General features: G+C 53.7%; 2 protein-coding genes across 19 annotated transcripts in view; one reads left to right on the top strand and one right to left on the bottom strand.

Moving 5' to 3' along the window:
* The window catches only part of KLC1 (kinesin light chain 1), a 59,882-nt gene extending 42,559 nt beyond the window's left edge, over positions 1-17,323 (top strand). For 3 of the 17 annotated variants that reach the window (XR_006736964.1, XR_006736965.1, XR_006736963.1), the window contains exons 14-16: positions 5,252-5,382; positions 9,107-10,216; positions 16,495-16,567. Coding sequence is in view for 10 of the 17 variants with exons in the window: in XM_045559940.1 (XP_045415896.1) it covers positions 5,252-5,382; positions 9,107-9,173; positions 10,253-10,318 (264 nt within the window). In the remaining 7 variants the exon portion in view is untranslated. The other 14 variants (XM_045559940.1, XM_045559930.1, XR_006736970.1 and 11 more) reach the window with 9 other exon arrangements.
* On the bottom strand, positions 13,888-27,265 carry XRCC3 (X-ray repair cross complementing 3). Of its 2 annotated transcripts, XM_045560055.1 has the most exons (8): positions 27,219-27,265; positions 24,255-24,364; positions 22,387-22,524; positions 20,728-20,940; positions 18,157-18,311; positions 15,336-15,548; positions 15,155-15,201; positions 13,888-15,065 (listed from the first exon to the last, which is right to left on the bottom strand). In XM_045560055.1, the coding sequence occupies exons 2-8, from the start codon at positions 24,307-24,309 to the stop codon at positions 14,846-14,848; spliced, it is 1,041 nt and encodes a 346-aa protein (XP_045416011.1). In that variant the 5' UTR covers positions 24,310-24,364; positions 27,219-27,265; the 3' UTR covers positions 13,888-14,845. The 2 variants fall into 2 exon arrangements, with proteins under 2 accessions (XP_045416011.1, XP_045416003.1); XM_045560047.1 differs by lacking the exon at positions 27,219-27,265 and having other exon boundaries at positions 24,255-24,929.
* Positions 27,266-27,349: the final 84 nt, after the last annotated feature.

Raw genomic sequence — 27,349 nt, 5'->3', positions numbered from 1 at the left:
TCAGAGTTCTGTTACAGTTTTAAAGACGGACTCGGGGCTGTTGGAGAGCTGCTTCTACCTCCTGTGGCAGGACGTGTGGTCAGGCCCCCTTGTCAGGCCCGCGAGCCGGAGTGCCCACGCAGTGGGTGAACGCAGCACTCCTCTGAACGCAGGCCGAGTTCCTCCGTCCCTGTGTCCTGCTCACTTCAGACGTGTCATTATGGAGGACACACATCCCTGTGATTGGGTGTTTCCTTTTCCTGAGCAGCATACTTGACTTTTAGGCACTGGTGGCTCTGCATCTTGGTAAAGTTCATCCCAGGGCGCGTTGGCCATGGGTTGATTTACTGAAACCACCTGTGAATCTCACGGTATCCGGTGCAGGGGTTCCCGCGCTCACGTTGAGCAGTGGACAGAGCACTTCTCAGACGGAGTGCGTCCTAGATAAAGCGCATGGGTTCACTGAGGGCAGCACAGGCCCCCAGAGCCTCCGCGGGAAGGCCGCGGCCCCCGACTGCCGCGAGGCTCTTGCTTGACAAGGTGGTGCTGAGCTCAACCAGATGATTGGAATTTTATTTTCAAAGTATAGTTTTGTTATTTAAAAAAGGCAATGATGGCAGTATATACACTTAGATGTTTCTTTTTAATCAACTTAATTGAGGTATAATGACAAACAATGAAAGGAGCCCGTCTTAAGTGTCAAGTTTGATTTAGATACTAACACGATGCAGTCCAGCACAGTAGTTTGTCTTTGTACAGATGTTAGAGTACAGTTTCTCATGCTGTTTCTGTTTAGGTGAAGATTTCCCTGAGATTGCAGAGGAAATGGTTTAAAACTGTTATTTTGCAGCCACTTATTTGTGGGATCAAGATTTTTTTCAGTATTATGCAATTAAGATAAAATAGAGAAATAGATTAGGTGTTGAGGTAGATGTTAAGAATATACCTATCATCTGTAACTTCAGATTTCAAATTTTGGGTATCATGAAGGTGGCTTCATTGTTCCATTCACTTACTTTATTAGAATAACTTGTTATATATTTATAATGAGAAAATACCATTTAGATTTTAGTTTGTATTAGGATTCTGAATAAGATTTTAATTAAAAAAAAGGTTTTGGCTAGGCTCAGTGGCTCTTGCCTGTAATCCTTGCACTCTGGGAGGCCAAGGTGGGAGGATCGCTTGAGCTCAAGAATTTGAGACCAGCCTGAGCAAGAGCGAGACCCTGTTTCTACAAAAAATAGAAAAATTAGCCGGGCATGGTGGCGCATGTCTGTAGTCCCAGCTACTCGGGAGGCTGAGGCAGGAAGATCGCTTAACCCCAGGAGTTTGAGGTTACAGTGAGCTATGATGATGCCACTGCACTCTACCTAGGGCGAAAGAGCAAGACTGTCTCAAGAAAAAAAATAAAGGTTTCAATACTTCTTTAAAACATTGAAAACTTCTGTCCTAGGGAAACATTGTGTTGCTCTGTTCGGCACGCCCACCTTCAGCAGAGGTGACTGCAGGGCATGAACACAGCAGCTTTTCATAATAACCATGTAGACAAGGTATTGGGCTTAATGTTTCTCAATATTCACAAATAACATTTAAAGCAAGGGTAATGTGGTCAAAGAAAAGGCAAACAAGGTTAGTAGTAACTGCCTGCCATGGATTCAGGGTGTCTGTCACACAGAGCTGAGTCGTATGTTATCAAAAGAATGCACGGTCAGTGACAGGTACTAGTCATTCATAGGGAGTGTTTGAATCAAATTCTTGATGTGGTAGATAATTTGTTTAGGGCAGTACAATTCTGTTCTTTTAAATATGGATTATAAAGACTACGATTACCCTCCTTGACCGCATTTTTGTATAAAGTGTGCAAATCTGAAAGCCACTGTCACGATGAGTCTGAGTTAGTTCTCTTTTATGGTCTTGCTTCTGAAAATGCAGGTACTTCATGTACACAAATCCTTTTCCAGATAAAATTGGGCCTCCTTCAACCTCTGTCCACGTGGCTTCGTATTTGCTGTGTGACATGCACGTGTCAGCCCCTGCCGGGCCGTGAGCGCGCTGGGCTGTCTCATTGGCGAGCAGCCGTCTTTGCAGCCGTGCCACAAGACACTCGGTGCCACCTCACACCTCTCACATCCTGGGGGCTGGACTCCCGGGGTCCGCCTTCTAGCTGCGCCGGCCGTCTGGGTCCCGGTTGCCAGCTCTGCGGGGTCCTTCAGAGGCCGCCCCCAGTCCGTCTCCCCGGTCTGTTCACACTGCTCCTGTGTGAGGGCTTCTACAAGTTTTTATCATTCTTTTTGGCCCACCCAAAACTTGTGTCATCTACGAGTTCTTAATACACCAAACAAATTGTTACCCAGGGTTATTGGGAAGAGGATAGATTATTGTTAGAAATAGATTAATTTTTATTGTATTTTTTATTTTTTATTATTATTTTTTTAGAGACAGGGTCACCTCCAACTCCTGGGCTCCAGCCATCCTCCTGCCTCAGCCTCCCGAGTAGCTGGGATTATAGGTGCGCACCACCACGCTCAGCTAATGACTTTTATTTTTTTAAAATGATTACTAGGCAGACAACTAGAATATACCAAAAATAAATAAATTACTGCTGTATATTTTTTAACCAATACATTATGCTATTAATTCTATTTAGAAGCCCACCTTCATAATGTGAATATTCTGTCATGGCAATATGAGGAGGTAGATAGATGGCTTTGACAGTGTTAGAATGCGGTGAAACCTCCCCGGCCCTCGAGCCCATGTCGATAGAAATTGGCCTGGGTTGGGGCGGCAGCTGGCCTTCCCACTGCTGCTCGTGGGCTGAGGTGCCCGGGTGGCAGGTGCAGGGTGGGTGGGCAGACTGGCCCGAGGGTGGGTGGACCCGCTCCACTGCCAGCCAGTGACGTGGGGCGGGGTCCAGGGAGGGGCCTGGCCACCAGGAACTGGAAGGGGAGAGAGAAAAACATGCAGTATTTTTGGAATCTGAATGAAATGAGTCTTTCATATTCTGCCAAGTACCTAGGTCAGGTATATTATAAATAACATTACTGTAGTGTAGCACTGAATTTTGAAATGAACAGCAAGAGCTGCTCTATTTATGGAACTATGTTAGCATTTTAGCATCTTTTTTCTGAAGAGCTGCAAGAAGTTATGTTTTCTTGTCCTCCCAACATTCTCGAGGTGTTGGTAACAAGTTTTATTTTTCCATTTTAAAGATGAGAAAAATGAAGCTCGGGCTGGTTAAATGACTTGCTCAGCGTCCCATGGTGAGTCCGAGTGGGTGGGGCTCAGGGCCCGCTGTCTGGCGCTTCTGTCGAGACCCTCGGCTTCCCACTCTGGCAGGACCCGGATGCGTTGCTGCCGTGGAAATTTATTTTATTTTGGATTATCAACTGCATGTTTACAATGTGCTGTAGACTTTTAAAGTCCATGTTTCTTAAAGTTTCTACAATGTCTAAAATGTGTTTTAAGAGAGCGAGGGTCACACCTGCAGTCTTTGTTTTGGTCCCTGTAGATGTTTCCATTGCAGAATCTCTTTTATGTACAGTTACTTGTAAAACCTTTGACACTGAGTACCAAGGGGATTTCTAACAAGTGGTCAATCTCTCCATACTCTAAAGGGAGTTTGACTTTGGTGAGGCCTGGGAGTGAAGCAGTCTAGATTCTGCGAGATGCACCGAGGCCCAGCGCCTGCTGTGCTGGGCTGGGAGGAGCAGGCGAAGGCTGTCCCCAGAGCCGAAGCCATGCACAGTGCAGCCAGGCAGTGTGACCTAGAAATACTGTGACCAAGCTGTGCTAGGTGGAGCCTGCTGCCCCTCCGCCCCGCGGCTCACGTGGGTTTCTCTCTCCTTTCTGTCTGACAGGCCTAGCCGCCCGTGTGGCTCTCACTGTCTCCTGCATGACGGGCGGCGCCCTCCAGCTTTCCCTCTCTCTGCAGTGCTGCCCGCTGTGTCTAGCAGCCCCTAGGACCTGTCAGAGCCGCACCTCTCTGTGACTGGCCACTCCTGTCTGTCGGTGCTGCTGTCCTCTTGGGGGGTTCTTGGTTTCTGTATACATGTAGCTTTGCCAGATATGTACTTAGTAATATAAACTGTATTAATAAAATCCATTTACTGTGTAATACACAAGTTTAAAAATTAAGAGCGATTAGCTGTTCACTCTGATAACAGGTAGTTAGAAGTGTCACACAAGGTGTTATTGCAATGGCATGACGGTGCCCTCCTGGCATAACTGCGGCCCGAGAGTAAGGCATGTGCTGCACGTGCTCCGTGGTACTTAGAGCCCGGGGAGCCTGCCTGGGCCCCCGTCCTCCTAGGATACGCCCCAGTAGCATTGCTGTGTAGTCTGAGTGTGAAATTCGGGCATTCTGCTTTTCTCTACTAATCTTTAAGTGCTCAGTGATTTGTGTATTTGTGTCTTTCTAACTTCTAATAAACTCACTCCAACTGACCTGTATCTTGGTTTCTGTCTGCTTAGTAGAACTTCTCACTTGTTCCATGGAATGCAGCCTGGCGTAGCTTCTAGAAGTAACGGGGAGACTGTTAATCTCACTAAGTGATTCATTCTGAGAATAAACATTGCTGAATACACATTTTCTTCACTCTGTGTTTTTGGTTTTCATGTTCAGATACTGTCAAGTATTTTACTTATTAAATGTCTAAATCAATTAAGATGAAAGCCGGGTACTCTTACCTGCAAGGTGTCTGAGGAATTTTAGTTATTTGTATAGAACGAACATTTAATTTTCCAGCCACATTTATAACCAACATTTAATGCTACTGTTGTATAAGATTTACTGAAGGAAACAGTGCATCCGAGTATCACACTGAGATGAAACTGTGAAAAGGAAGTTGCCTCTGTCCGATCTGAATGTTTTGGGTCCTGTACTGTTACCTGGATCAGATGCCTACATAGTTATTAAATGTGGGTTTGACTTTGGTGACATTCCTAGAAGCTGCCGTAATTTTCTTGAGACTGTGTGTGTTGTCTTTTGTCTCAAAACAGCAATATAATTCATTTTCCTTTTGGGATGTGATTACTTTTGTTTGAATGATCTTCCTCGTGTTCAGATGTTTTTATAATCATTGGATTATCTTTAATGAACTTAAAAAGGGTAATTTCTGTTTAAAGTATATTTATGTAAATGGCCAATTGGTGGTTTCACCAGTGGGCCCTGGTGGGCAGGGCAGTGTCGGTGTGAATTCATGTCTGCACTCGGCTGTGCCTCGTGGGCGGGAGGGGAACCACTGAGCTTCACGTTTGTTCACGTTTCTTTCAGGATGGCACTGGATCTTTAAAACGCAGTGGTTCCTTTAGCAAACTCCGGGCTTCCATTAGACGCAGCAGTGAGAAGCTGGTTAGGAAGCTGAAGGGAGGAAGTTCACGGGAGAGTGAGCCGAGGAACCCTGGGTAACTATCTCTGCCAGCTGTCCCAGCGCACCCGCACGCGAGCCGTGGCGGGGCTGTTTCTCCTCCTCGCACGGATTTCTCACCTACAGGCTTCAGAAAAGACATTCCAGTTTGGTTCCTGTATTTTAGCAATGGGGAAGTTTAATAATTTCCATATAATTTTTTCCCAGGATAAGGTGAGAAATAATTGTGAAACTTCTTGTTAGTGGCTAAAAGGGCTGATAGCTTTAAAAGAAATTTATGGAATTCTTTTATTTTGTTACATGTTTGTAGAAAGCCTTAGCAGTGAAACAGGGGAAAATGTAATATCAAAACATTTAGCATTTTAAATTTGTTTACTCTAGATATGCATTATTTATATTTTGAATTAGCATTAGTTTAAATCCTTTAAAATTTTAATCTTTTAAAATCAGATGTTAGCTACAACTTTATTAAATCTCATACAGATACACAGGGAGAAAAATGGTTTTAAATAAAAAGATCAAGCTGGGTGTGGTGGCTCACACCTGTAATCCCAGCACTGTGGGAGGCCAAGGCGGGAGGATCACTTGAGGCCAGGAGTTCGAGACCAGCCTAGGGTAACACAGTGAGACTTTGTCTCTACAAAAATAAACAAATAAATAGATCACAATTGTAGGCCTTTATTATATGGAATTTCTTAGGAGATTTTCAAAAGCTTAAGTTTTCCATATGTTTAAGAAAAGGTTTAAGTCATGGATTGTACAGTCTTTTGAACAATAACATTTAAGTTGTCAAAGGAATTTGATTCTTAAGATAGTCTTTGTATCTGCTAAGGTGCATCAGAGGCGGGAGTGTTTGTGCATCTCTGTTACGTGGTTAACAAATGCCCCGCATCTGGGTGCCTGGGTTACCTCTGAGGTGCTGTTGGATGCATTCCGCACGGAAGCACTCTTCTGGCTGTTCTTCTGCCTAACTCTGACTTCCTAAATGATACCTACTTTTTAAAGATTGAGTGTTTTGTAAAGCTCATACTTTAAAAGTGACCCCCTTTAAGTTCTGTGGGAAGAATTCTAATCATCTCAGGACTGTGGAACTGAGTTCCTTTGGAGAATGCACTGGAAATATTAAAGTTATATGCCTTTTTGGTTGTTTTGTTTGTGATTTTGTTTACCAGCTCATTTCTATAAAGGGAGTTTTCAGAGCTCCGTGAATGTTCATTGTGAAAACTGCCTTGAAGATCCAGTATTTGGAGACTGTCTGGGCTTCCAGAAGTTGGTGCGGACTTAGCAGCAGTTTGCCTGTCATGAGACAAACGGACTCGTATTTGGGGAGGATAGGTTACACATTGCCTTTGGAATAGTGCTCTTCTTTTAAAATGTTTACAGACTACCAGAACTAAAATGACAGGTCTGCCGCTTTATGAATTTTGAAAGATTCTGTAAAACTCCTGATATAAGATCTGAAGAGTGGGGTGTGACTGCCGAGCTTCCCCTCCTGTGGAAAGCCTGCTGAGTGGCAGTGCTCCGTGTACCTGTGTGGCTGTCAGGAGGCCGAACAGCAATCCTGTGTCCAGGCCAGCCCTGCCCTGTGTCCAGGCCAACACAAGTGGTCTGGGCCGGCAGCCCCAGCACTGTGGAAACTTCTGAGAAAGGCAAATTCTGGAGGCCCACCCAGACCCCCTGGATCAGACACCTGGAGGCGGGGCCTAGCAGTCTGTTTGAACAAACCCTCCAAAAGATGTTTGAGAACTACTGGAACAGTTGATAAAAACAGTTACTCTTACTTGGAAAGATTTTTCAGCTTTATGCATTTCATGGGATGAAATTTCCAAAGTCATTTAGAAAACGTCAGTCCATGCAAGTACATGTGTTTATTTCACATCAGCTCAGGTCTGCAGTGTTGCGGCATTGTGCGTATTGATCACAGTTGTTGCACCAAATGATTCTGAATGCCACGGTGGGTTTGGTGTGGTTTCTTTTCTTCCTTCCTTCCTTCCTTCCTTCCTTCCTTCCTTCCTTCCTTCCTTCCTTCCTTCCTTCCTTCCTTCCTCCCTCCCTCCCTCCCTCCCTCCCTCCCTCCCTCCCTTTTTTTTTGAGATAGGGCCTTACTCTGTTGCCTGGGGTAGAGTGTGTTGGCATGATCAAAGCTCACCACAGCCTTGAGCTCTTAGGCTCAAGTGATCCTCCTGCCTCGGCCTCCCAAATGGCTGGTACTATAGGCACATGCCACCTTACCCAGCTAGTTTTCCTATTTTTTTTGTGGAGACTGGGTCTCGCTATGTTGCCCAGGCTCAAATTCCTGGGCTCAAGTGATCTTCCCACCTGGGCCTCCCAAAGTGCTGAGATTACAGGTGTGAGCCACTGTGCCTGGCTGAATGCATATAAATGATGCCATTCAAAAGGATCGAAGAACTGTTGAGTCAAATTGTTCTTGAGTCTTGTAAAGAAAAGGGAGTTTGAGGAAAAGGGTTGTATAGCTTTCTTATAAAGAGTTAATTGGCCATTTAAATGATAACAATACTAATTGAGTATGTCAGAATATCATTTACTTATGTGATTTGGTTTGATTTTTAGACTTTGTTCTAGGTAGAGAAAAACTTGTTTGGGACTCTAGCAACGTTTGTACGAGCTTCATTGGGATGCTTTTGTTTTGTCCTGGTTGGGATATTTTGAGGTGAGATTTGCTTGGGGATAAGTAAATGAAGGTCTTTGCTTTTGGTGTAGTTTATTCAGTGAGAAATGGCTAAATGTCTGCCATTTGCCAGGTGCTGTGCTCCTGGGCTGGGACACATGGGCGGGTACCCTGGGCTTTCCGTCCCCATGCCAGTGCCCACACGAGTCGACCCCTGGCTGCGCCAGCCTCAGCCACTGCCCTCACTCACCCAGGAAGGCTGTGCTCGTGTTCGCTGTTCATGCCATGTGCGGTTCTTGCTTAGAGTTACAAATCCTGCCATAAACACTTACACATAACCCTTAGTATCAGTTACTTTAGCTTCAAAATCTAAGGTGAGTTTATGTCCAAGGTCATCCGTGGTGACGGTAAACATAACAGTAATTTTACAACTATCCATAATTTAAATTTAGGTTATAGGTCATTTGCAGGCTATATTATCAAGTATTTTAAAGGTAGCAAATTAGAAGAAAAAGCAAATATATGTATAAATTCCTGTATTTCTTTAAATGTAGAGCCATGAAATTTGTTTTAAATTTTGGTTTCTAAGTAGAGAAATACTGGCTTCAGAGTTTATGTTCCTAATGATTAAATTATTTTTCTTGCTCTTAATATAGAAAGATGTATAAATTATAGAATATATTGATACATACATCGCCTCTTAGCAGTGAGCTTTGAGTGTCTCTCTTTTTAAACGGTCCCTGACAGTGACGAATCTTAGGAAAGACACAGGGCCCCCTCCCGAACTCATCAGGCTGAAGGCAGAGCCTCTCAGCTCCCAGGGGAGCCGGTTTTAAAAAGTGCAGGTATGGCGGCACTTTGAGTCCCGCACGGCCCTTTAAACAGGCATTTCGCCGTGAGAGATGCGGAGAAGCTGCTTTTCTCTCCTGGATGCTAAATAGAATGAGACCCAGGACCGCCGTGGTCTCCCGGTCCGAGCCAGATGGAGGCCCGCTCCCCCTGGGGGCAGTCCTGAGGATCCCCCCAGTAGTGACAGAGGCCTCTGAGAGGGGACAGCTTTGCTTGTACTCCTGTTGCTGGTTGACCAACGTGCTGATCCGTTTGTCCTTGCATGTCCGTGTCGGGGTTGCAGCATGAAGCGCGCCAGCTCTCTGAATGTTCTTAACGTGGGTGGCAAGGCCGCTGAGGACCGCTTCCAAGTAAGGAGCCCACCCCGCCCGGTTCACACCCTGGGCTGCTGGACTGCGGTGCAGGTCTGCCGCAGACCCGCCTGGGCCGCCACCGCTGCTCCAGCAGAGCACTGCGGGCGTTCCCCGTGCCTGTACCTAGACAGATAGTGTGACGGTATCTTTGTATTCTGCATAACTCGGTTATGTGAATTGTGGGAGTGGTCACGCTGAGCATTCTCAGTATATTATTATAGTTAATGATCTTTAAAAATAGTTTGACCTAATTAATTTATTGTTAAAGTAATACCAAAGCTTGACCAGTTAATAATTTATATAATTTTAGCCTCTAATAAGTTTATAACTAATTCATTGTTTGGTTATTGTTCAGTGCTTCAAAACTATTCAAAACTTTACTAACACAGTGACTGAACATATTGTCACTTTGACACTAAACTCTTCAGCACTTGGTCAGGTTGTCCAAGTCTTACACAAACTCATGTTTTGTCTGCTTCCCCTTCGCGTGCGGGAGTTTGGCATCCCTTCTCCAGCACAGAGCTTCAGTGTTCCTTTCTTCCAGCACCTGGGTGGCTGCCAGGGCGTGGCCAGCCCTGCCCTGTTTCTCGGTGCTCTGAGCAGACTCGAGCTGCTGGGACTTGGCAGTCACGGCCCCTGTGCTGGTGCTTAGAGTGTGTGACAGTGGCCAGGCTTCCCGTCTCCTGCCAGTCACCCAGATCCAGTTACTAAAATGTGGGCTGGTTGTCGACAGTATTGGGGCTCCCAGACAGGCTGCCCCTGCCCCCACTGTCTCCCCAGCACCCTTGGGAGGCTGTTCACCAGGCCTCTGGGTGGCAGCTAAAGAGCTTGTAGGATGCTGGCAGTTTGCTTGAGGCACCCCCAGTAATGACAGGAAAAGGTCTGTTTGTTTTACGAAGGCCTGTAGCTGACCGAGTCTTCCATCCGACATCCTGGTGTTTCCACGTGCACGTCTGACCACTGGGACCCCGTTGTGCTGAGTTACGCAGCTAGGGTTGCTAGGCTAAGATCACTGGAATCTGGCATCGTTTGAAGTACTGGTTAAGTATAATTTTTCCATTTGTTTTTTCACACAGGAACGAAATAATTGTCTGGCAGACTTGAGAGCTCTGAGTGCCAGCCACACTGACCTGGCCCAGTGAGGGCCGGGCAGAGTAGGTAAACCCCGAGTCTGACGGCGCACGGAGGCCCTCCCAGCTCTGCCGCACCCCTCCCGCTGTGCCCGCGGGTGTCAGGCTGCACTCCTTGGTGGGCAGGGCTTCCTTTTCTAGATAGTGACGTCCACCCACCTCTGGAGGTGTTCCTTTAAAAAGACCCAGGGCACCTGTGCCCCAGAATTCTGTTAGTGACAGAGCCGCTGAGACCTGTGTGACCCGGCAGGGCCCAGCCCGGGGAGGCGCATTGGCTTCAGCATGTTTGGAATCGGCCGCTGCCCACGGACATTGTTGTACCTTCTGCCTGCCGCCGTTCTACCTTGACGCCAAACTCTGTTTTAAATCTCGATATTGTAATAAGGCTGTACATTAAGAATCTGAAACTTAAACTGCATCTCTTTCAAATGATAAGCATTAGTGATCTGACTTGCAGCAGTAGCAAAGCCTGAAGTTTAGGGGACAGTGGTTGTAAGAAATGAGAAAATGAGTCACTTCCTCCAGGGGCTTCACTTCTTCTGCGTCTGTTTCTGAAGTCACAGCGTCTGTGGCCTTGGACGCTCGCTGGGTGTGTGGCTCTGCTGGGAGCCTCTGGGGTCCCACTCCCACCTCTTGCGAGCAGGTTTTCTCTCTCCTGGTGGCCCCTGTACACCAATCACATAGAGATAGATGTTTTATTTTTTAAAAGCTTTTTCTCGGTAGAGTTAAGTACCCAGGGTGGGTTTTAACAGGAACGTGAAAATCCACCTGAGGGCATCATTTCTTGGTAGTCTGTAGACCAGCCAGGCTGTAGCTCAGGCAATGCAAACAGATGACCAGCTCGTTCCAGATGAAAGCAGCCCTCGAGGGTCGTGTCCACAGCTGGAACACTAAGACACATCCTTTGGGCTCGAAGGGAGAATCTGCAGTCGTGGCCGGTGATCCCCCTGGGAAACCCCGAGCGTCCCGTGAACTGTCAGGTGTTCATTGCACCTTCACAGCACAGGTGGGGCACAGGGGAGGCACCTCTTTCCGTTTGCTCCCAGCTTCTCACAGGTCGGGCAACAGCGGTGGGAGCTCCCCGTGGGGCGTGGGGCCCACGGGCTGCCCCCGCATGGCCCCCAGCCAAGTGTGGACATGGGGCCGATGCTGGAATTAGCAGCCTGGGGTTTTGTTACATGGCTGGACCTTAAAATATCCTTAAAAGTTCTGTGTCATTTAATATTATCTCATGTCACAAACTGTTGTGTTTGTGAAAAGACGTTTGCTGCTGGCGAGTGCTCGGCGTTGAGGCTGCCCCAGGGGGCTGACACTGTCTCCAAGTTGTTCACCTTTGGCCATGGCTCCTTTTCTGAGGCTTTTGACTCCCATTTTTGCAGCTTCTGATAGATGAGGAATTTATTTTCTTCTTGCTTTCTCGAGGTGTTTAGAAAAATTTGGTGGCTTGTGAGAAGCCGTCCAAAATAAAAGGGTAGAGCTGTGTCCCCTCACTGATACTGTGGCTCTTAAAGGTCACAGTGTAGGGGAACTGTGGGTGGCTTGTGACAGTCAGGAGGGGCCCCCTTCTCCAGCCCCCAAGAAGTCTCTTCTCTAGGCGAGAGAACTGAGGCAGTATGTGAAACCCGGACGTTTCCCTTAGCGACAGTTCCCTCTGGAGAGACAAAGGGCGTTTAGAAAGAACAAACACGGGCTGAATACACAGCTGGATCTCAAGCTCCCAACCGACCGGCAGATGATGCTGCCCTGGTGGGGCCCGGCCCGGCCCGCGGCTCGCGTGGCCTTTGCCGGGCTGTGGGCACAGCAGCAGCGCTCAGGGCGAGAAGCAGACGGCCTCCACGCGGCCAGGCCGAAAACGAGAGCTCCGGTTTGAGAGGGGAGCGCTGCGTGGCAGGCTGCAGTTTCTGGGTTTTGAACTTGGGTGACGTGATAAAGGAAGTGGGCTCCAAGCTGTTCCAGTCTGGGGGTCTGAATTCTGACATTCCCGAGAGAGAAGTGGTGGGCCGGCCCGGCCATCCCTGCCGTTTCCTTCTGGTGAGGGGACCCCAGTCGAGAGCCAGCACCTGTTTCTTCACAGTTTCTGTCACATAAATGTGCCCGTGACCAGCGGCAGAGGCGGGGGTGGGGGGCGAAAGCCCACGTGGCCTGCTGTCCTGCACCCAGAGGAGAGTGTCCAGGTGGACGTCCCGGGCGAGCTGTGGCCAGGGGCACAGCTGAGGTGGCGCCAGGCCCCAGAGGGTCTCTGAGGCCCAGGCCGGCCCAGACCGGTGCTTGGTCTTGTGTTTACAGTATTGGAGGAATTCAGATAGTGGTTTTCTGGAATTAAAAACAACCTGTTTGGTTAGAAAGCTGCTAGGAATATTATGTTATTAGAAATTCAGTATTTATAGTAAAATATATTAAATATTGCTAAGGATATATGTTTACAATTTATAGGTTTTTCTAGTGTCATAACTTTGTGGAATTTTCTTGGAAGGCACGTAACATATATGAAACTAGTATCTGTTAATTTATATTTGCACTTATTTTGAGCAATGTGTACCCTATGCTCAGATTTCTGAAAACTGTAACTTGGCACTTAACAGCACTGACCAAAGGCAAGGCTGCAGCCAGCTCTGGCTTTTTGGGATTAGCAACACTGTACACAGAACCGGGTCAGCCGCTTTAGGACTGGCACGTAGACGTCTATACGTCCTGCTGCCAGTCAATTCCCCGACTCTGTGGGGGCAAACTTCAGCGGTGTTAGCGTGTTATACCGTGGGGGGCACAACCCGAGGGCCGCGGCTCTGCAGGTCAGCAGATGGCCCCTGAGGGAGCGTCTCAGAGAGGCCTGAGGACCCGGGCGGGACCAGGGCTCCCCAGGTGGGCTTCTGCTCTGCCTTCCTCAGGGGTGATCCGTGCTCCTGGGATGACCTAGAGGCCGACCCCTGCAGGCACGGCTGGCTCTGTGGTGGGGGCACCACTGGGAGGTGAGGCTCCTCACCCCACCCCCACCCCAGGGCAGGTGCCAGCTCTGCTCACACGCGCGCGTCTTCTGTGAATGTACCCGTCTCGCGGAGCTGGAGTTTTGTCTTCTAATTGTCAGTATGACTTGCTGAGAAAAACCTTTGGAGTTGTTTAATTACAAAAATAAAATGTTTTATTTTGTGGTGTAAAGTCCCTGCACATTCGCAGAAAAGCTGTTTTCTAAAAATCCAACCCCCAAAATAACTTCTTGCCATCTTTATGCCAGTGGTTAACATTTCTGGGGCCATGGAGAGCCTTGACAATCTGAGGACAGTGCTACACGGGCGGCTGCCCTGGAAGCAGGCACGGGACATGTCTGCACGGCACGGCGCAGAGGCATGCTGACCCCAGCCCCAGCCGGGCTCCGGCGAGTGCCCTGAAGGCTGACCCTGGGTGGCCAGTGTCTGCCTCAGGCTTGTAGGAAAATAGTCAAGCCACTGGGCTGCTCTGTGCCTCAGTTTCCCCACCTAACAGCAGGGATAGGGAAACAGTACCTTCTTCAGTAGCGGTAAAGGGAACTTAAGCCCGTGTGCATAAATTACTGAGCAGTGCCCGCAAAGAGCAAGACTCAGGCGCTCTCACTGTGCTTACTTAGCCCGTTTATTTGTCAGAGGCCTGCTCCGTGCCAGGCACCGCATGAGGAGACAGTCACAGCCCTGCCCGGGAAGAGGCCACACCCTCACGGTGACTGCTGGCCTCGTGTCTCTGGTCAGATTCCACGTCTGCAGCCCGATGTGTTGCCGGGCGGCCCTGCTTGCTGGCTGGAATAAGGCCTGGCCACAAATGCGGGTCTGGGTCTGCCGTGGCCCTGCCGGGTGTCCTGCCGCATCCCCACCAGGGTGGACGTTGCCCCAGGCCGGGGCTGCACTGGGTGTCTGGGACCCTGGGGCCAGGCTGGGGGGCACCGAGCCCACGCAGGACACGGCCTTCGTTACAGACCAGGTCCTCTTTGCACACAGCAGTTTCCCAGCAGAGCCCCAGGCTGCCTATGCGACCTGGTCCGGTGGTGTTGGTGGCAGGGGGGATGCACAAGTCCAGTCAACCCCACTCCCACCCCCTTCTGACTTGCGGCCTGAGGGCAGCTTGATGCACCAAACTCAGATCTTAGGGGTGGGGTGTCTGCCTGTGTGGAACCCGCTGGCTGCAGCCTGCTGTGGCCTGAGCGTAGGGTGTGCTTTGGGAGGGGGACTGAGGACCACCCTGCCTGGAGGAGGGGAGGCCGCTTTGGACAGGGCTCCAGGCCCAGGATAGGCTTTGACCCGGCTCCTGGCTGGTGTTAATGCGGAGAGCAGAGCCGGGGCAGGAGGGAGCCACCTCGGACACCCCGGTTGCCGGCCTCAGTGCATCACCCATCCCCAAGGGCCGGCTAGGCCATGCGGGAACCAGCGCCAAGGCTCAGCCGGCCGGGCAGAGGGGAGAGCAGTCCGTGCCGGGTGGAATAGGAGGGCTTGAGCTAGGGGCTATGCCAGGCCCAGGCAGGCTCTGCCAGTTGGGGAGTCTCAGGCCTGGCCAGGCTGTTCTGTAGCCACCAGTGTGTCAGTAAGACTCGGTCCCAGGCATCCCTCGCACACCTTCCTCGTTGACCATGTAGGAACATGAGGAGGAAGGCAGGTGGGGGGCAAAGAGCACCCGTAGGGTCCGGCTGGCTGGGCCAAGGGTGGGCTCCTCGTCCCAGCGCCGGTCCACCATCAGTCTCACGAGGAGCTGGTTGGCCCAAGTGATGCCGAGGGCCGGACAGATGCGCTCGTCCCAGGAGCTGAGAAACAGAGAACAGGCCTGATGCAGATGACACCCGGCAGCCTCGCACCTGTGCCCGGAGGTGCACCGGAGATGCAGCACACTCACCCTGGCGGCCTGGGCGCCCCACCTGGCTCCTGCACCACCTCCGTCACCTGCAAGATCCAAATCTGGGTCAGCTACAGCAACTGAGGGTTTTCCTGAAGTTTCCGCATTATTAACACAGGAAGGCACAAGCTGTCGCCCACCCATGCTGGCTCTGCGTCCCCTGGGTCCTTGCCCAGCCCACCTGATTGATGCACAGCACAGGGCTCTGGAAGGCGCTGCTCAGCCGGTGCAGTGTGGCCCCCAGCGACTGCAGATGCCTGGCCCTGGGGGCCGAGGCCTGGCCATCAAACTCACAGCGGAACGGAGCTGCCACCGAATCGATGACCACCAGGCGGGCCATGCCCCGAGACAGCAGGATGGGGACCTTCTCACTCACACACTCCAACAAGGTGTCCTGTGGCATGAGGGGACAGCAGTCACCCCAACTGCGGCCCACAGCCTTCCAACACAGCCCTGCCTGCTGCTTCTTGCGCAGTGGGGGCTGATGCTGCGCCTGAGCCCAGTTCTGTACTTTGGTGGCCCACCACCGCAGCCCTCTTTGTGTCCTTGGAGGTCTCCCCCCTTGTCCCCCCTTGGGTCAGCACAGTGGCCAGTCCCCTCCTTCAGTGGCCCCACACCAGGTGCTGAGACCATGTGGACTCAGCCGCATCTCCAAGGCCAACCTGTGAGTGCCTGGGGAACTGGATGGTGCCCTCATTAGGTGGCTCTAGAGCATGGCCCTGCCTGGGCACTCAGCGAGGCAGGGGCCAAATGCCCTTCAGGCTGTCACCCAGGCCAGTCAGGATGGCCTGCTGGAGTGGGGCGGGGCAGAGCCCCAAGTGTGCAGGGGCCAGGCTGCACCTGGGTTGGGCTGTGATGGAGACACCCTGGGTCAGCCCCTCCCTTTCCCCAAGGCCTCAGCCCTGTGTCCTAAGCAGCCCTGGCCCGCTGAGGGGTGGAAACACTTCCTGGGGAGGGCAGGTGTCCTCAGGCCTCCCTTTCGGAGCCCTGTGCCCTGTAGGTGCTGGGGCTGGCAGCCATGGGCTTGGCTGGGCCAGCCTCTGCCTGCAGAGCTTGGGGTTGCCGAGGTGGTGGGGAAGGAGTGCATGGGAGGTCAGACGGCTGCTCCTGGGCACCAAACTGGGCAGGATTCAGTCCTCTTGAGCCTTGCCAGTGGCTCTCCAGCCATAGATGGGCGCTGGGCAGGCCTGGGGACAGCCACTGGGGTGGGCGAGGGGCTCCCACACTGCCTCTTGAGTGCAGGGCCTGCAGCCAAGTGCTGGCAACGTGTCTAGAACTCTGGAGATGGTGGAGAGTGTGTTGCCAGCCCTGAGTGAACCGTGTCTGTGCTTTGTCTCCAGGGCGTCCCCAGCAGAGCCTCTCTTTGTGGAGAACGACAGCGGCAGCAGCAGCCTGGAAGACGCTTCCACTAACGTGAGCTCTGTGCCCCCTACCTCCCACGAGGCAGGAGGAGTGGGCACGCGGGGCCAGGGACGGATTTAGGGTACTGGGTCTCCAGAGGGGCCTGGCTCAGAGACCCCATCCTTTCACGAGGGCCAGAGGAGGCGGAAGGTGGACGGGGTGGCCCAGGCCCTGCTTATTGCAGAAGCAGGGGCTCTGTGTCCACACCCCCAGCCTCCCAGCTTTCAGGTGCAGGCCCCTGGCATTCCAGGGAGTGGACATCCAGGACCCGTGGGCTCCCCATGACCTCTCGGGCCCAGGGAGGCGTGCACCCAGCAATGCCCACTTTTCTAGGCAGGTTTGGTGGGGGGGTGGGCGCCCCCAGAGAGCTGGTTCCAGAACAAGATTTAGGAACACTGCTGCGGGGGTCTCTGCGGCCTGCCCTGACCTTCGGCCTTCTCTTGCAGTGACCCCTGCCTGGCCTGCTCCAGGACGAAGCTGCTGTGCAGGCCCCGGAGCCGCCCCGGGACAGCCAGGGCGAGGCTGGGAGGGCCTCCGGCCGGAGCCTGCAGCCCTAGCGCCAGCTCTCCCCGCCCACGCGCGCGCCACCCTCCGCCACCCCAGCAGGGAGGCCTGCGAGCGAGGCTGGCACCTGCTGCCCCTCCCGGGGGCCCCGGCGTCTGTCCCGGACCTGCTGGGCCTCCGAGGGCCACTTCCCCGCATTGTGTGTGATAATGTATTTTATTGTAAATTTTTTTTAAATTAAAAGTTTATACGTCTTATGCTTTACTTGAAAGTTATAACGACTCTTAAAAGTGGGGGCGGCCCGCGCAGGAGCCCCCAGGTCGGCGGCACGGTGGGCGCTTCCCCCCCCCCCTGCGCCAAGCCCCACTTCCTCATTTACTTCCGGTGCACACGCCCTACTTCCACATTTACTTCCGGTGTACGGGTCGGGGCATTCCCGAACTTCCCTCCTCCCCAGCCGCGGCACGACGTGGGTCGGGGGTGGCGGCCCGCAGGCCCCGTGCCCTCGGCAGCCCTGCTACGGTGTCCCTCCTCCAAGTCCCTCCTCGGGGGAGCCCGGTGGCAGCGCCGCACTCGTGTGGAGCCTGTTCCCGCTTTCTCCTCACAGGGAGCTGGCGACGACACGTGGCGCCCAGGTCAACCCGAACTTTAGGTAAGGAATAGCGCGGACTCGAATCCGGGCCTTGCCTAGGACGCGACCCTGCCGCCGCGCGCTCCTGCCTGGCCCGCCGCGACCCTGGCGCTGCGCTCAGCTCTGGCAAACCTCAGTCGGAGCCGCGAGGCCCGCCCGGCAGGGCCGTGTAACTCCAGGCTCCGCCCTCGGGCCGGACGGGTTCTTTCTCCCCCCAGGGGCGTCTGACCCCCGCTGCCGCCAGCCAGCCCCCCACCCCCGCCGTTCCGTTTGCCACCACTGCGCCCACCCTGCTCCTCGGCTGGAAACCGCGCTTGCCGGCCGCGCCTCCCCCCGCGGGAGCCCGTTGCTGCGTCCGCGCGCCCACCGCGATGGCGACGACGCCTGCCCCAGCTGCCTTCCCGGGTCACGGAGTGTTTTTGTCACCTCCCTTCAGCGCGGGGCGGGAGAAACAGCGGACACTCACCACGTCAGCCGCGTGCTCCACGAAGATCTGGCTGCCAAATCTGATCTTGCGGACCACCTCCCCGGGAACGTCCGCGCGCAGCCGCTGCTGCCGGGCGATGAGCTGCTGCAGCCGCCTGTCCGGGAAGGCGTCCTCCGTGCAGATGTAGACGGCCCCTGGGAAGCCCGAGCGCCGTGTGCCCAGAGGAGCTGACACGGGCCTGTGGCCGCCACGCAAACTAAACGCAAACGTCTCCCACCATTCTCTCTCTGCCCTCACAGGGTCCTCGCCTCCACCCGAGGAGGGGCAGGCTGGTGTTGGTTCTCACCCCCTCACTTGCGGCCACCCTGCCTGCCAGGCAGCCCCTCGGAAACATGGCTGGGCCTCCACCCCTGCCCCCGGGTGGGTGCTCGGCCAGAATGGCCAGGTAGCCGCCTCTCCAGGCCAACCCTGCCTCTCCGTCCCACCACCCCTTTCTGCCCCCATCGCCCTGCCCCTGTCACCGGGCAGGGGAGCTAGTGGAGTACGGGGCCTGCAGACTTGCAGGAACACCTCCTCCTGCACACAGAGACACCTTCCAGGCTCCACCGAGCAGATGTCCCCTCTCTTCCACTCCAAGGCTGCCCTACAGCCCGGGCTGTGGTGATACGTGTGTCTTCACTGCAACGTGAAAAGCCAGTGATGACCAACTTCGTCACCCGGAGCCCCACACCCCCTGGGGCAACGCGTCGGCCTGACCGGACCCTGCACCGCAGAATGTGCTGAGTCCCACAGCCGCAAAGGGCCAGGGACCACCTAAGACAGGCCCTTACATCCGGGAGCAAGGACTTTCAACACATGCCAGGACAATTCATTGGAGAAAGAATAACTTTTCAACAAACGGTGTTGGGACAACTGAATATCCATATACAAAAGGATGAAACTGGACCCTTACCTCACACCATAAACAAAAGTTAAATCAAAATGGATCAAATATGAGAGCTAAAACTATAAAATTCTTAGAAGAAAATATGCAGGTAAGCCTTCATGACTTTAGATTAGGCAAGGGTTAAGATACAACTCCAAAAGCACAAGTAACCAAGGAAAAATAAACAAGAATTCATAAAAATGAAAAATGTTTGTGCTTCAAAGGATGCTATCAAGAAAATGAAAAGACAACCCAAAGAAAGACTGTTTGCTAATCATATATCTGATAAGGGATTTGTATCTAAGATATATAAAGAATTCTTATAACTCAAAATGGGCAAAGGATCTAACACATTTCTCCAAAGAAGACACACGAATGGCCAATATGCAAAAGAAAAGATGCTCAACAGCATTAATGATCAGGGAAATGCAAATTTAAACTACAATGAAATTCCATTTCACACCCACTAGGGTGGCTTAAAGATAAAAAAAGACAAGTGTTGGTGAGGATGTGGAGAAATGGGAGCCTTCATACATGGCTGTGGGAATGTAAAATGGCACAGCCGCAGTGGAAGACTCTGGCAGTTCCTCAAAAAGTTAAACATAGAATCACCACATGACCCAGCAATTCCACTGTGAGGTATATGCATATAAACCTAGAGAAATGCAAACATACACCCACGTAACGACAGCACATGAATGTTCACAGGAGCAGCGTTCGCAATCACCAACAGGAAACAATGCGAATGCCCTCCCACCGCTGAGCAGGTAAACACACTGGCTCCGCCGACTCGGAGGTCGTTCAGCCTCAAAAGGGAATGAAGTTCCGAAATGTGCTACATGAACCTTGGTGACACTATGTCAAGCGGAAGGAGCCAGTCACAAAAGGTCCCGGTAATACTGTATGATTCCACTTACGTGAAATGTCAGTAGAGACAGAAAGCACAGTGGCTGCTGCCGGGAATAGTGGGAGTGCGTGCTCATGGGTAGAAGCTGCTTTTCAGGATGATAAAAATGTTCTGGAACTGGACAGTGGTGGTGGCTGTACAACCTTATGAATATGCTAAAAGCCACTGAACTGTACATTTTAAGAGTGAATTTTTGTGGTATGTGAATTACATCTCAATAAACAAACCCAAAAAACAAGAGGACAGCCAGCTGAAACTCTGTTCACACAGAGTTTAAGGGTGAGATGGGAATCCCGTGGCAACACCACCAAGTTTTGTAAAAACTAAGGAGCTACTAAGAAACATGTTCACTCTGCTTGTGGCTCACATCTCGAAAAACTTCTTGAATTTTTAACCCTTGAGAGACCCAAGCAGCAGGCTTTGGAAGCCTCCCTTGGGTTGCCAGAATGTCCAGTCCAGGAGCGCCAGGACCCGGCTCGCCCCACCACACCCAGGCTGCAGACCACACTCCTCCCTGAAGGGACAGACGCTGCATCTTTCCTCCTGCATGTCTGACTCTGTGGGCCGGGAGTGCACGGCCATGGGGTCCACAGCTGCTTGTGCAGCCTGTGACCGGGCCCCCCTCCCCTCCCCTTCTGGAAGCAGGGCAGCAAAGCAGCCGCAGGGAGGAGGAAGGTGGGAACAGTAGGAAGTGCCTGGGAGCAGCCATTAACCATCCTTGATGAGAAGCTGCTCAAACAGAGCAGGCCCCCAGCCCCCAGGGAGGGCGGCCACTCACCAGCCTCCAGGCCTCCGTACTGCCGCGGGAACTGCACCGCCAGGCAGAGCTGCAGCGCCAGCTGGGTCTTCCCTGCAGAGCTGCGGCCGGCCAGCTCGGTGATGCCCGCCAGGGGCAGGCCGCCATGGAGGAGCCCGTCCAGGACCGGGCAGCCAAGGCTCAGGCGCTGGTGCTGCTCGGGGAACCTCTCCTTCTGCTGGTGCAGGTGCAACGCTGCAGGGCGGGGGTGGTGTCAGGCCCGGCTCTCCTCCGAGACTCCCGGCCTATGGGCAGGTTGGGGGCTACAGGAGGCGCTGGCTGCCTGCCCTGTGTGGCCAGAGGACAGGTGACCGTGGTCACATGGGGTAGGCAGGGTGCTGAGTGCAGGGAGGAGGGACTTCTCAGCACTTGCCAGGGAATGATCCACCTGCACGTTCTCCCGAGGAAGGGCATGTGTGCTGCGGGGGGGGCAGGGCCGGGCCCGGGCTGGAGCCGGAGCTGGATGCCTTCTGCCAGCTGCTTCCAGAGGGACCAGAGGCTCCTGACAGTCCCAAGAGGATAATCTCAAACTGTGATGGCCCCAGGGTTGGTTAACAGTTTTGAGTAGGCTTTAAACTGGCCCAGATATCAATGATGTAAAACATAAAATCCACGTGGAAGGCAGAGCCTGCGGCAGGTGGCACAGCTGTGGCCCCTCTGGGTGCCGCAGCCTAACTCTGGTCATAGCCTTTTGGCAGCAGGGCCTTGGAGAAGCCATCTGATGCCTCCTCCTCTGTGACACCAGGACTCCTGGGGCAAGGCTCCAGGTGGGACATGCGGTGCCAGCCGAGCTGACGAATGGCGTGGGGTCACTGGGCCAGGAGGGCCAGACCCATCTGCTGCTTGAGCCCCAGCCCAGGAGGAGCAGATACGTGAGAGCAGCAGTGGCCGAGAGCCCTGTCCAGACTGCTAGGCAGAGGGGCCATGGGTGCTGGCCGACCACAGCAGACCCAGATATAGGTGATCCACAGGGCCCTAGGGACCACTGGGCCACCTGCCAGGGTGGGAGGACCCCGTGCTGCCACGCAGGGTCTGCTCAGGCACGGGATGGAAACCCTGCCTGGCCAGGCATGTGGAGATCGCTGGGAGCCAGCAGCCTGGACTCCCTGAGAAGGGAACCGGTCACCCCTTCCTCACCTGCAGGCCTGGGGGCCACACGCCAGGAGGGCTGAGACCTGGGTTTCCTGCACGTGGTGGGGGGCCGCAGGCAGGTCCCTCTGCTGCCTCAGGCCTCTCTGGCCAGGAGCCCATCCCCGCTGCTGTACGTTGGGTGCCACTGTCCTGTCTTCCACCCCCTGCAGACAGGCCGGAGGGCCTCGCCCTCCCACTGACTGCCAACGCCCCTGCCTCCTGTGCCCCCACCTCATCCTTTCTCCTGTGGCGTGAGAAAGTGACCCGAGGAGCAAGGGCCCCCTGAGGCCCTGTAGCCGTTCCATGTCCACCCAAAGCATCCTCCAATCTGACACTGTGACCACGGGCCATGAAGAATACGAGTGAGACCAGAACTCCTGCACAGCAAGGTCGTTCCTTAGGTGGAGTCTTCACACACAGCCTACACCCTGCAGCGCGTGGAATATGATGGCAGACCCCATGGCAGCGAGACCCCAGGCCACCAGCCAGCACCGACATTCTCATGCCCACCTGTGAGGACGCCACCTCCCCGCAGGTGCAAGGAGGCCGCTCTCAGCACATGCCGGACGTCGAGGCTGGAGAGGGCGGTCACTCTCTGCAGGTCTGGTCCAGAGAAGTGCAGGATCTCCTTCACTGACCTCAGTCTGGCTGAAATTACAGACAGGGTTCAGGAAAAAAAACTCCAGTGGCACAAAGCAGCACAGCAAGGACAGAGGAGCATCGTAAGAGCACGGTGACACCAGCACAGAGAGGTTCCTGCCACCTGCCTGCGGCCCAGCAAGGCCAGAGGCTGAGCCGTGGCGAGGTGCCCGGGTCCACGCAAACGCTGCCGTGGGGTGCTGGGGGCAGCAAAGCGAGCACATGGCATCAGCGGGACGGCAGCTCGGAGGCAGAGGTCGAAGGTCCTCAGGACTGCTATTTTGACAGGAAGGTAAATAAATTAATTTTGGGCCTCGATAAGTGTATCACTTTCTAATTTCAAACTAGTAGAAAGAAAAAAAAATGTTACAGATACATCCCACCAATCCAGAAGGCAGGGAGAAAGAACACAGGGCACCCCAGGGCATAAGGCGGAGTCCCACCCGGATCTGTCAGGAAGCTCCTGAGGAGGCGACAGAAGGCCCCGAAGACAGAGTGTCGGACCAGACAAAAGAAAACACAAGACACGACCACTGACGAGCTCTTTGAAGAAGCTACACAGGAAACATCAGGTGTGGTGGGGGAGGAGTGAAAGCTCAGGCAGGGGCAGTGGAGTCAACAAGGTGTGTTCACCCAGAAAGCGCTGCTTGGGAGGAAGGTTCTGTCAGGGCGGCCAAGGGCTCGGCCTGGGACCGCGTCTGTGGCAAGACGGCTCCCCCTGTCGTGCCTCAAGACTCAGCCCCCTTCACAGCCAGAGGTCTGGGGGCGCTTCTGGAAAAATTCGTTTTTCTGAGCAGAGACACGGGTGAAAAAGGAGTCTCTGGCAGAGCCCACCCCCGTGCTCTGTCCCGGGTTGCAGGCATTGTGTCTGCAGTGTGGCAGCCACTCTGTGATCCTGAGGCTGCAAACAGGAGGATAAAAAACAACAGCCAAGGATGGAAGAACAGCACAGCGTCCCTGCCCCGGTCACCACCTGTTGCACCTGCCTCCAGGCGCACTCAGGGCTCCTCGCTCTCCTAGCGTTCAGGTGTCCCCAGGAGATGGGGAGAGTGAGGACAACGGCCTGCAACAGGGGCCGGGTGGGGCCCGGCATGGAGCAGCAGGAAGACACTGGGACAGGTGAACCTCCGACCTCTGAGCATTTGGGGAAGGGCCAGTGGTGCCACACAGGCCACTGGAGGATGGGGGGAAATCCGTGCCAACTGCACGGTACACTTAGCAGGAAACGAAGAGGCAACTGCTAACTCTGGGCGAAAAGAGATGCTGCCAGAAAGAAAACAGTTTCCCGCCCCCACCACACCAGGCTCGCCAAGGGCCCGGTCCCACCCCTGACGTGACCCCAGCTGCGTCCGATGGGGGCAGAGGAAGCCCACGGGCATCAAGTGCTAACCATCGAACACGGGAGCATAAGCAGGTTATTGACAAGCCCACACGCAAGTGTCTTTAAATCACTAAAAGCGCTAAAAGACGCTAAAGGGGTTCCATTTCACTTTTTAGACAATATGCACATATTACTTTGATAAAATTAACTTTAGACAACACACACACAACTGGAAAACCCGCAGCATGTCCCAGCACCAGTGCAGTCAGGACCAGGTGACCTGCAGGGAAGCGTCAGCAAAGGGAGGCAGCCTCGGGTGTGGACAGCCGTTTTGTTAACTTGCGTTACATAAAGTGTACATGTGCATCCACACATCCTACATCATGGTCTTATTTTATACAAATATAAACAAGTATACCTTTCTTAATTGCAGCAATAATTCTGGGGTTCAGGTCCAATAGATCCAAATCCATTTCTTCCACAGGTTGACCACCAAATTCCGAGGCGCTCGCCCACAAGTCAAACCTCCTGCGGGAGACCCACGTGCCAGAGAAGTGAGGGTGCGTGTGCTGGGGAAGCGGTGTCGCTCCCCACATGCCGGGCTCACCGTCCGCGGCCACCTCTCACGGAGGGTGGGAGACTTCACTGCACCGCGAACACCGGCTCTGTTAGCGGGATCCACCTCCAAGAACTATCGGTAATTTAGAAAACTGGATTCATTCCAGTTACTGATGCAGCTTAAAAAATGCCCCCAGCCCACCAGCATTCTGAAGGTCAAGACATGACGATTTGTCCCCACAGGTGTTTACTCAGCCATGAAGAGAAATTATTAATGTCCTTCGCAGCAACTTGGAGGGAGCTGGAGACCATTAGCCGAAGTAAAGTAACTCAGGAACAGAAAAACAAACACCACGTGTGCTCTCTAGTAATTTGGAGCTAATCAGTGGGCACAGGGGCACAGGCAGAAGTAAAGTCATTGGAAATCGAGAAGTGGGGAGGGGCAAAAACCTACTGAACAGGTACAATGAACACTATTTGGTGACAGGCACACTTACAGCTGTGACTTAGGCATTATAGAAATAATCCATGTAACAAAAACATTTGTACCCCCTTCAAATTTTGAAATTAAAAGAAAAAAGGTGTTAGAAATACACCCTCCTCCTGGCGTCCAGGTGAGTCCTGCCCGGCTAATCTCTCCTGGGTGGGGACAACGTATACAGCCCCAGATCTACTCATACCGGGCCACTAGACTGAAGTATTGTTTGCATTTTCCAGGTTAATTTCCCTTAAATGTGTTTCCATGAGGATTCTGGAAAGAGTGAAAGAAGTGAGCTTGGGATTCTGCAGGATGCTCAGGGAATCTGAGCCTCAGCAGCCACCAAGCTGTTTCAGCACACAACAGAAGACTGTCCCGGAAGACAGTCCTGCAGGGCTGGAGGAAGGCCCCTTCCGGGAAGGGGAGCCCCTTCTACAGCCTGAGGCTAACCCAGCCTGTGGAGAAACGCTTTTCTCCCTGCCAGCCTTGGCTGGCTGTGTAGGGACTCAGCCCAGGGTCACGAGAAAACTTTCCAATGGGCCTGTGTTCCCCCAAACAGCCAGGCCAGGAACGCAGAGTGCATGCCCGGAAACGCTAAGGCCAGTGGCCTCGAGGGCTGAGATCGGGGTCAATGTCCTCTAGGGAAGCCCAGCACTGTCAGCTGCAACTCAGCTGACAGAAGATGAGGCCACTCCGGACTCTGAGGCGTCCCCTTGCAACCCAAGAAGGTGACATGGGCCTGAATGATATACTGGTTTTGAAGCCTCAGAAACCAGGTCACTTGCATTCCTACATTCTCACAGTCAGGCCTGGCACCGGCAAAGCTGAGACGGAGAGAAGGGACAATAGAGCTCCAGGCCGAGGGCAGGGCACGGGGACCGGAAGGAAGGGCACCACTGTGCCCCATTAACCATGTCCTTTGCAGGCGCTGGCCCCACGTTCCGGCCTGGAGCAGGGAACGGGGCGGACAGGAACAGCCCAGGCCAGAGAAGAGCCGCCCTGTTGGGCCAGGCACAGGCCAAGGGGAGGAGGGATTTTAGCTAGCTCCAAAGTTGCTGACGGAGCTGGCCAGCGTGAGGAAGTCACAGTCCCGAGGACAGAGAGCAACTAAAAAAGAGAAACTATCACCTCCAGGAAACGCACTAAGTACTCAAAGGAGAAGAGGCCAGGCCCCACCTGGCTGAGCAGGGGTGTGTTTTCAAAACCCTGAGGACAGGAAGAAGCCTGGGGGGTGGTGCTCGGAGGACCCTGAGACATCCGAGGCACCACCCAAAATAGGGCCCCTGGGCAATAGACAAATCCACAGTCTGCTTTCACCTGCACCGTGTGACTGCAAACAGGCCGCCAGGTGTGGGTTCTGCCAAGCAGCTGCTTGAGGGCACACGGCTGCCACACCACACCACACCTCCAGCTCTTGGCCGGTACCTGGACGCAGAGCGACTGCTGACTGATGACAGATTCCCTGCCTGACCAAGTCAAGCCCCTGAACTTTCTTCTAGGCCCATATGTGCACGTCCTTGTAAAATCCAGTTTCAGTTTACTGAGAACCGCTCTCCCTCCGTATCTGGTCACCCTGTTCCCCACTGGCCAGGGGGTCTGATCCCTGCCTCCAGCCAGAATCCTGTTAGGTCAGTTCAGCCACAACCCCCTACCCCTGCTGCTCTCTCTTAGTAATTTCCACCCAGTGACCCCCCCCCCCCCCCCCCCCCGGCTATAAACCGCACTTGCCCACCGCCGTGTTCGGCGTTGAGCACGTTCTCTCCTCGGCTGCGAGAGCCTGTTGCCGTGGTCCCCGTACCCACCGCCACGGTCCTGGTGAAGTCTGCCCCACTGTGCCTTAACGGGTGTCACCGAATAGCCTTTTTCTTTAACAGTGGACACCGGCTATGTCCGAGGCAGTGGCCCAGGGGCTTGAGGGAAAGCCCCACCGGGGTGCCCTGTCCTCCCGCCCCTGTGCGAGGGCGCCCCACAGCAGGCAGGGGACAGGCCCCAGACACACCAGCGTCCTCCTGGCACCGAGCTAAGCCACGATTTCCGGGGAGAGCTGACATCATGCGCCGCTAGGTGAGTGGGGCCGCGGCATCAGCACCGGCTGTCGGCCCGCGCGCGAGACCCCGGAACCCCAGTCTCTGTCTGGGGCGGCCCGAGCCTTCCCCAGCCTGTCGGGCCCTTGCTCCGCTGTCCCTTCTGCCCGCTCCCCGCAGGGTCCTAATCCGGGATCGGGGGCTTGTAGCCGGGAGCGGGGGCAGTAAAGACCCCGTCCCCTTCCCACCCTCGCCAGGCCTCCACCCCGCCCACAGCCGCCCGGCCCCGCCATCCCGGGGCGGCCAAGACCGGCGCTCTCACCTCCCGCGCGCGCCTCACTCCTCTTCACGCCGTCCCGCCTCTCTCAGCCTCCTCTTCCAATGAGCGCCGGGCACCCTGCTCCGGCTGCGCCAATCAGAGACGAAGCGGCGTCTATATGGGTAACTAACTGA

The sequence above is a fragment of the Lemur catta genome, chromosome 1 (genome assembly GCF_020740605.2).
Source record: "Lemur catta isolate mLemCat1 chromosome 1, mLemCat1.pri, whole genome shotgun sequence".
Taxonomy (NCBI): Eukaryota; Metazoa; Chordata; class Mammalia; order Primates; family Lemuridae; genus Lemur; species Lemur catta.
Note: the sequence above shows the minus strand (reverse complement) of the source record. Positions and strands in the feature narration are given on the sequence as shown.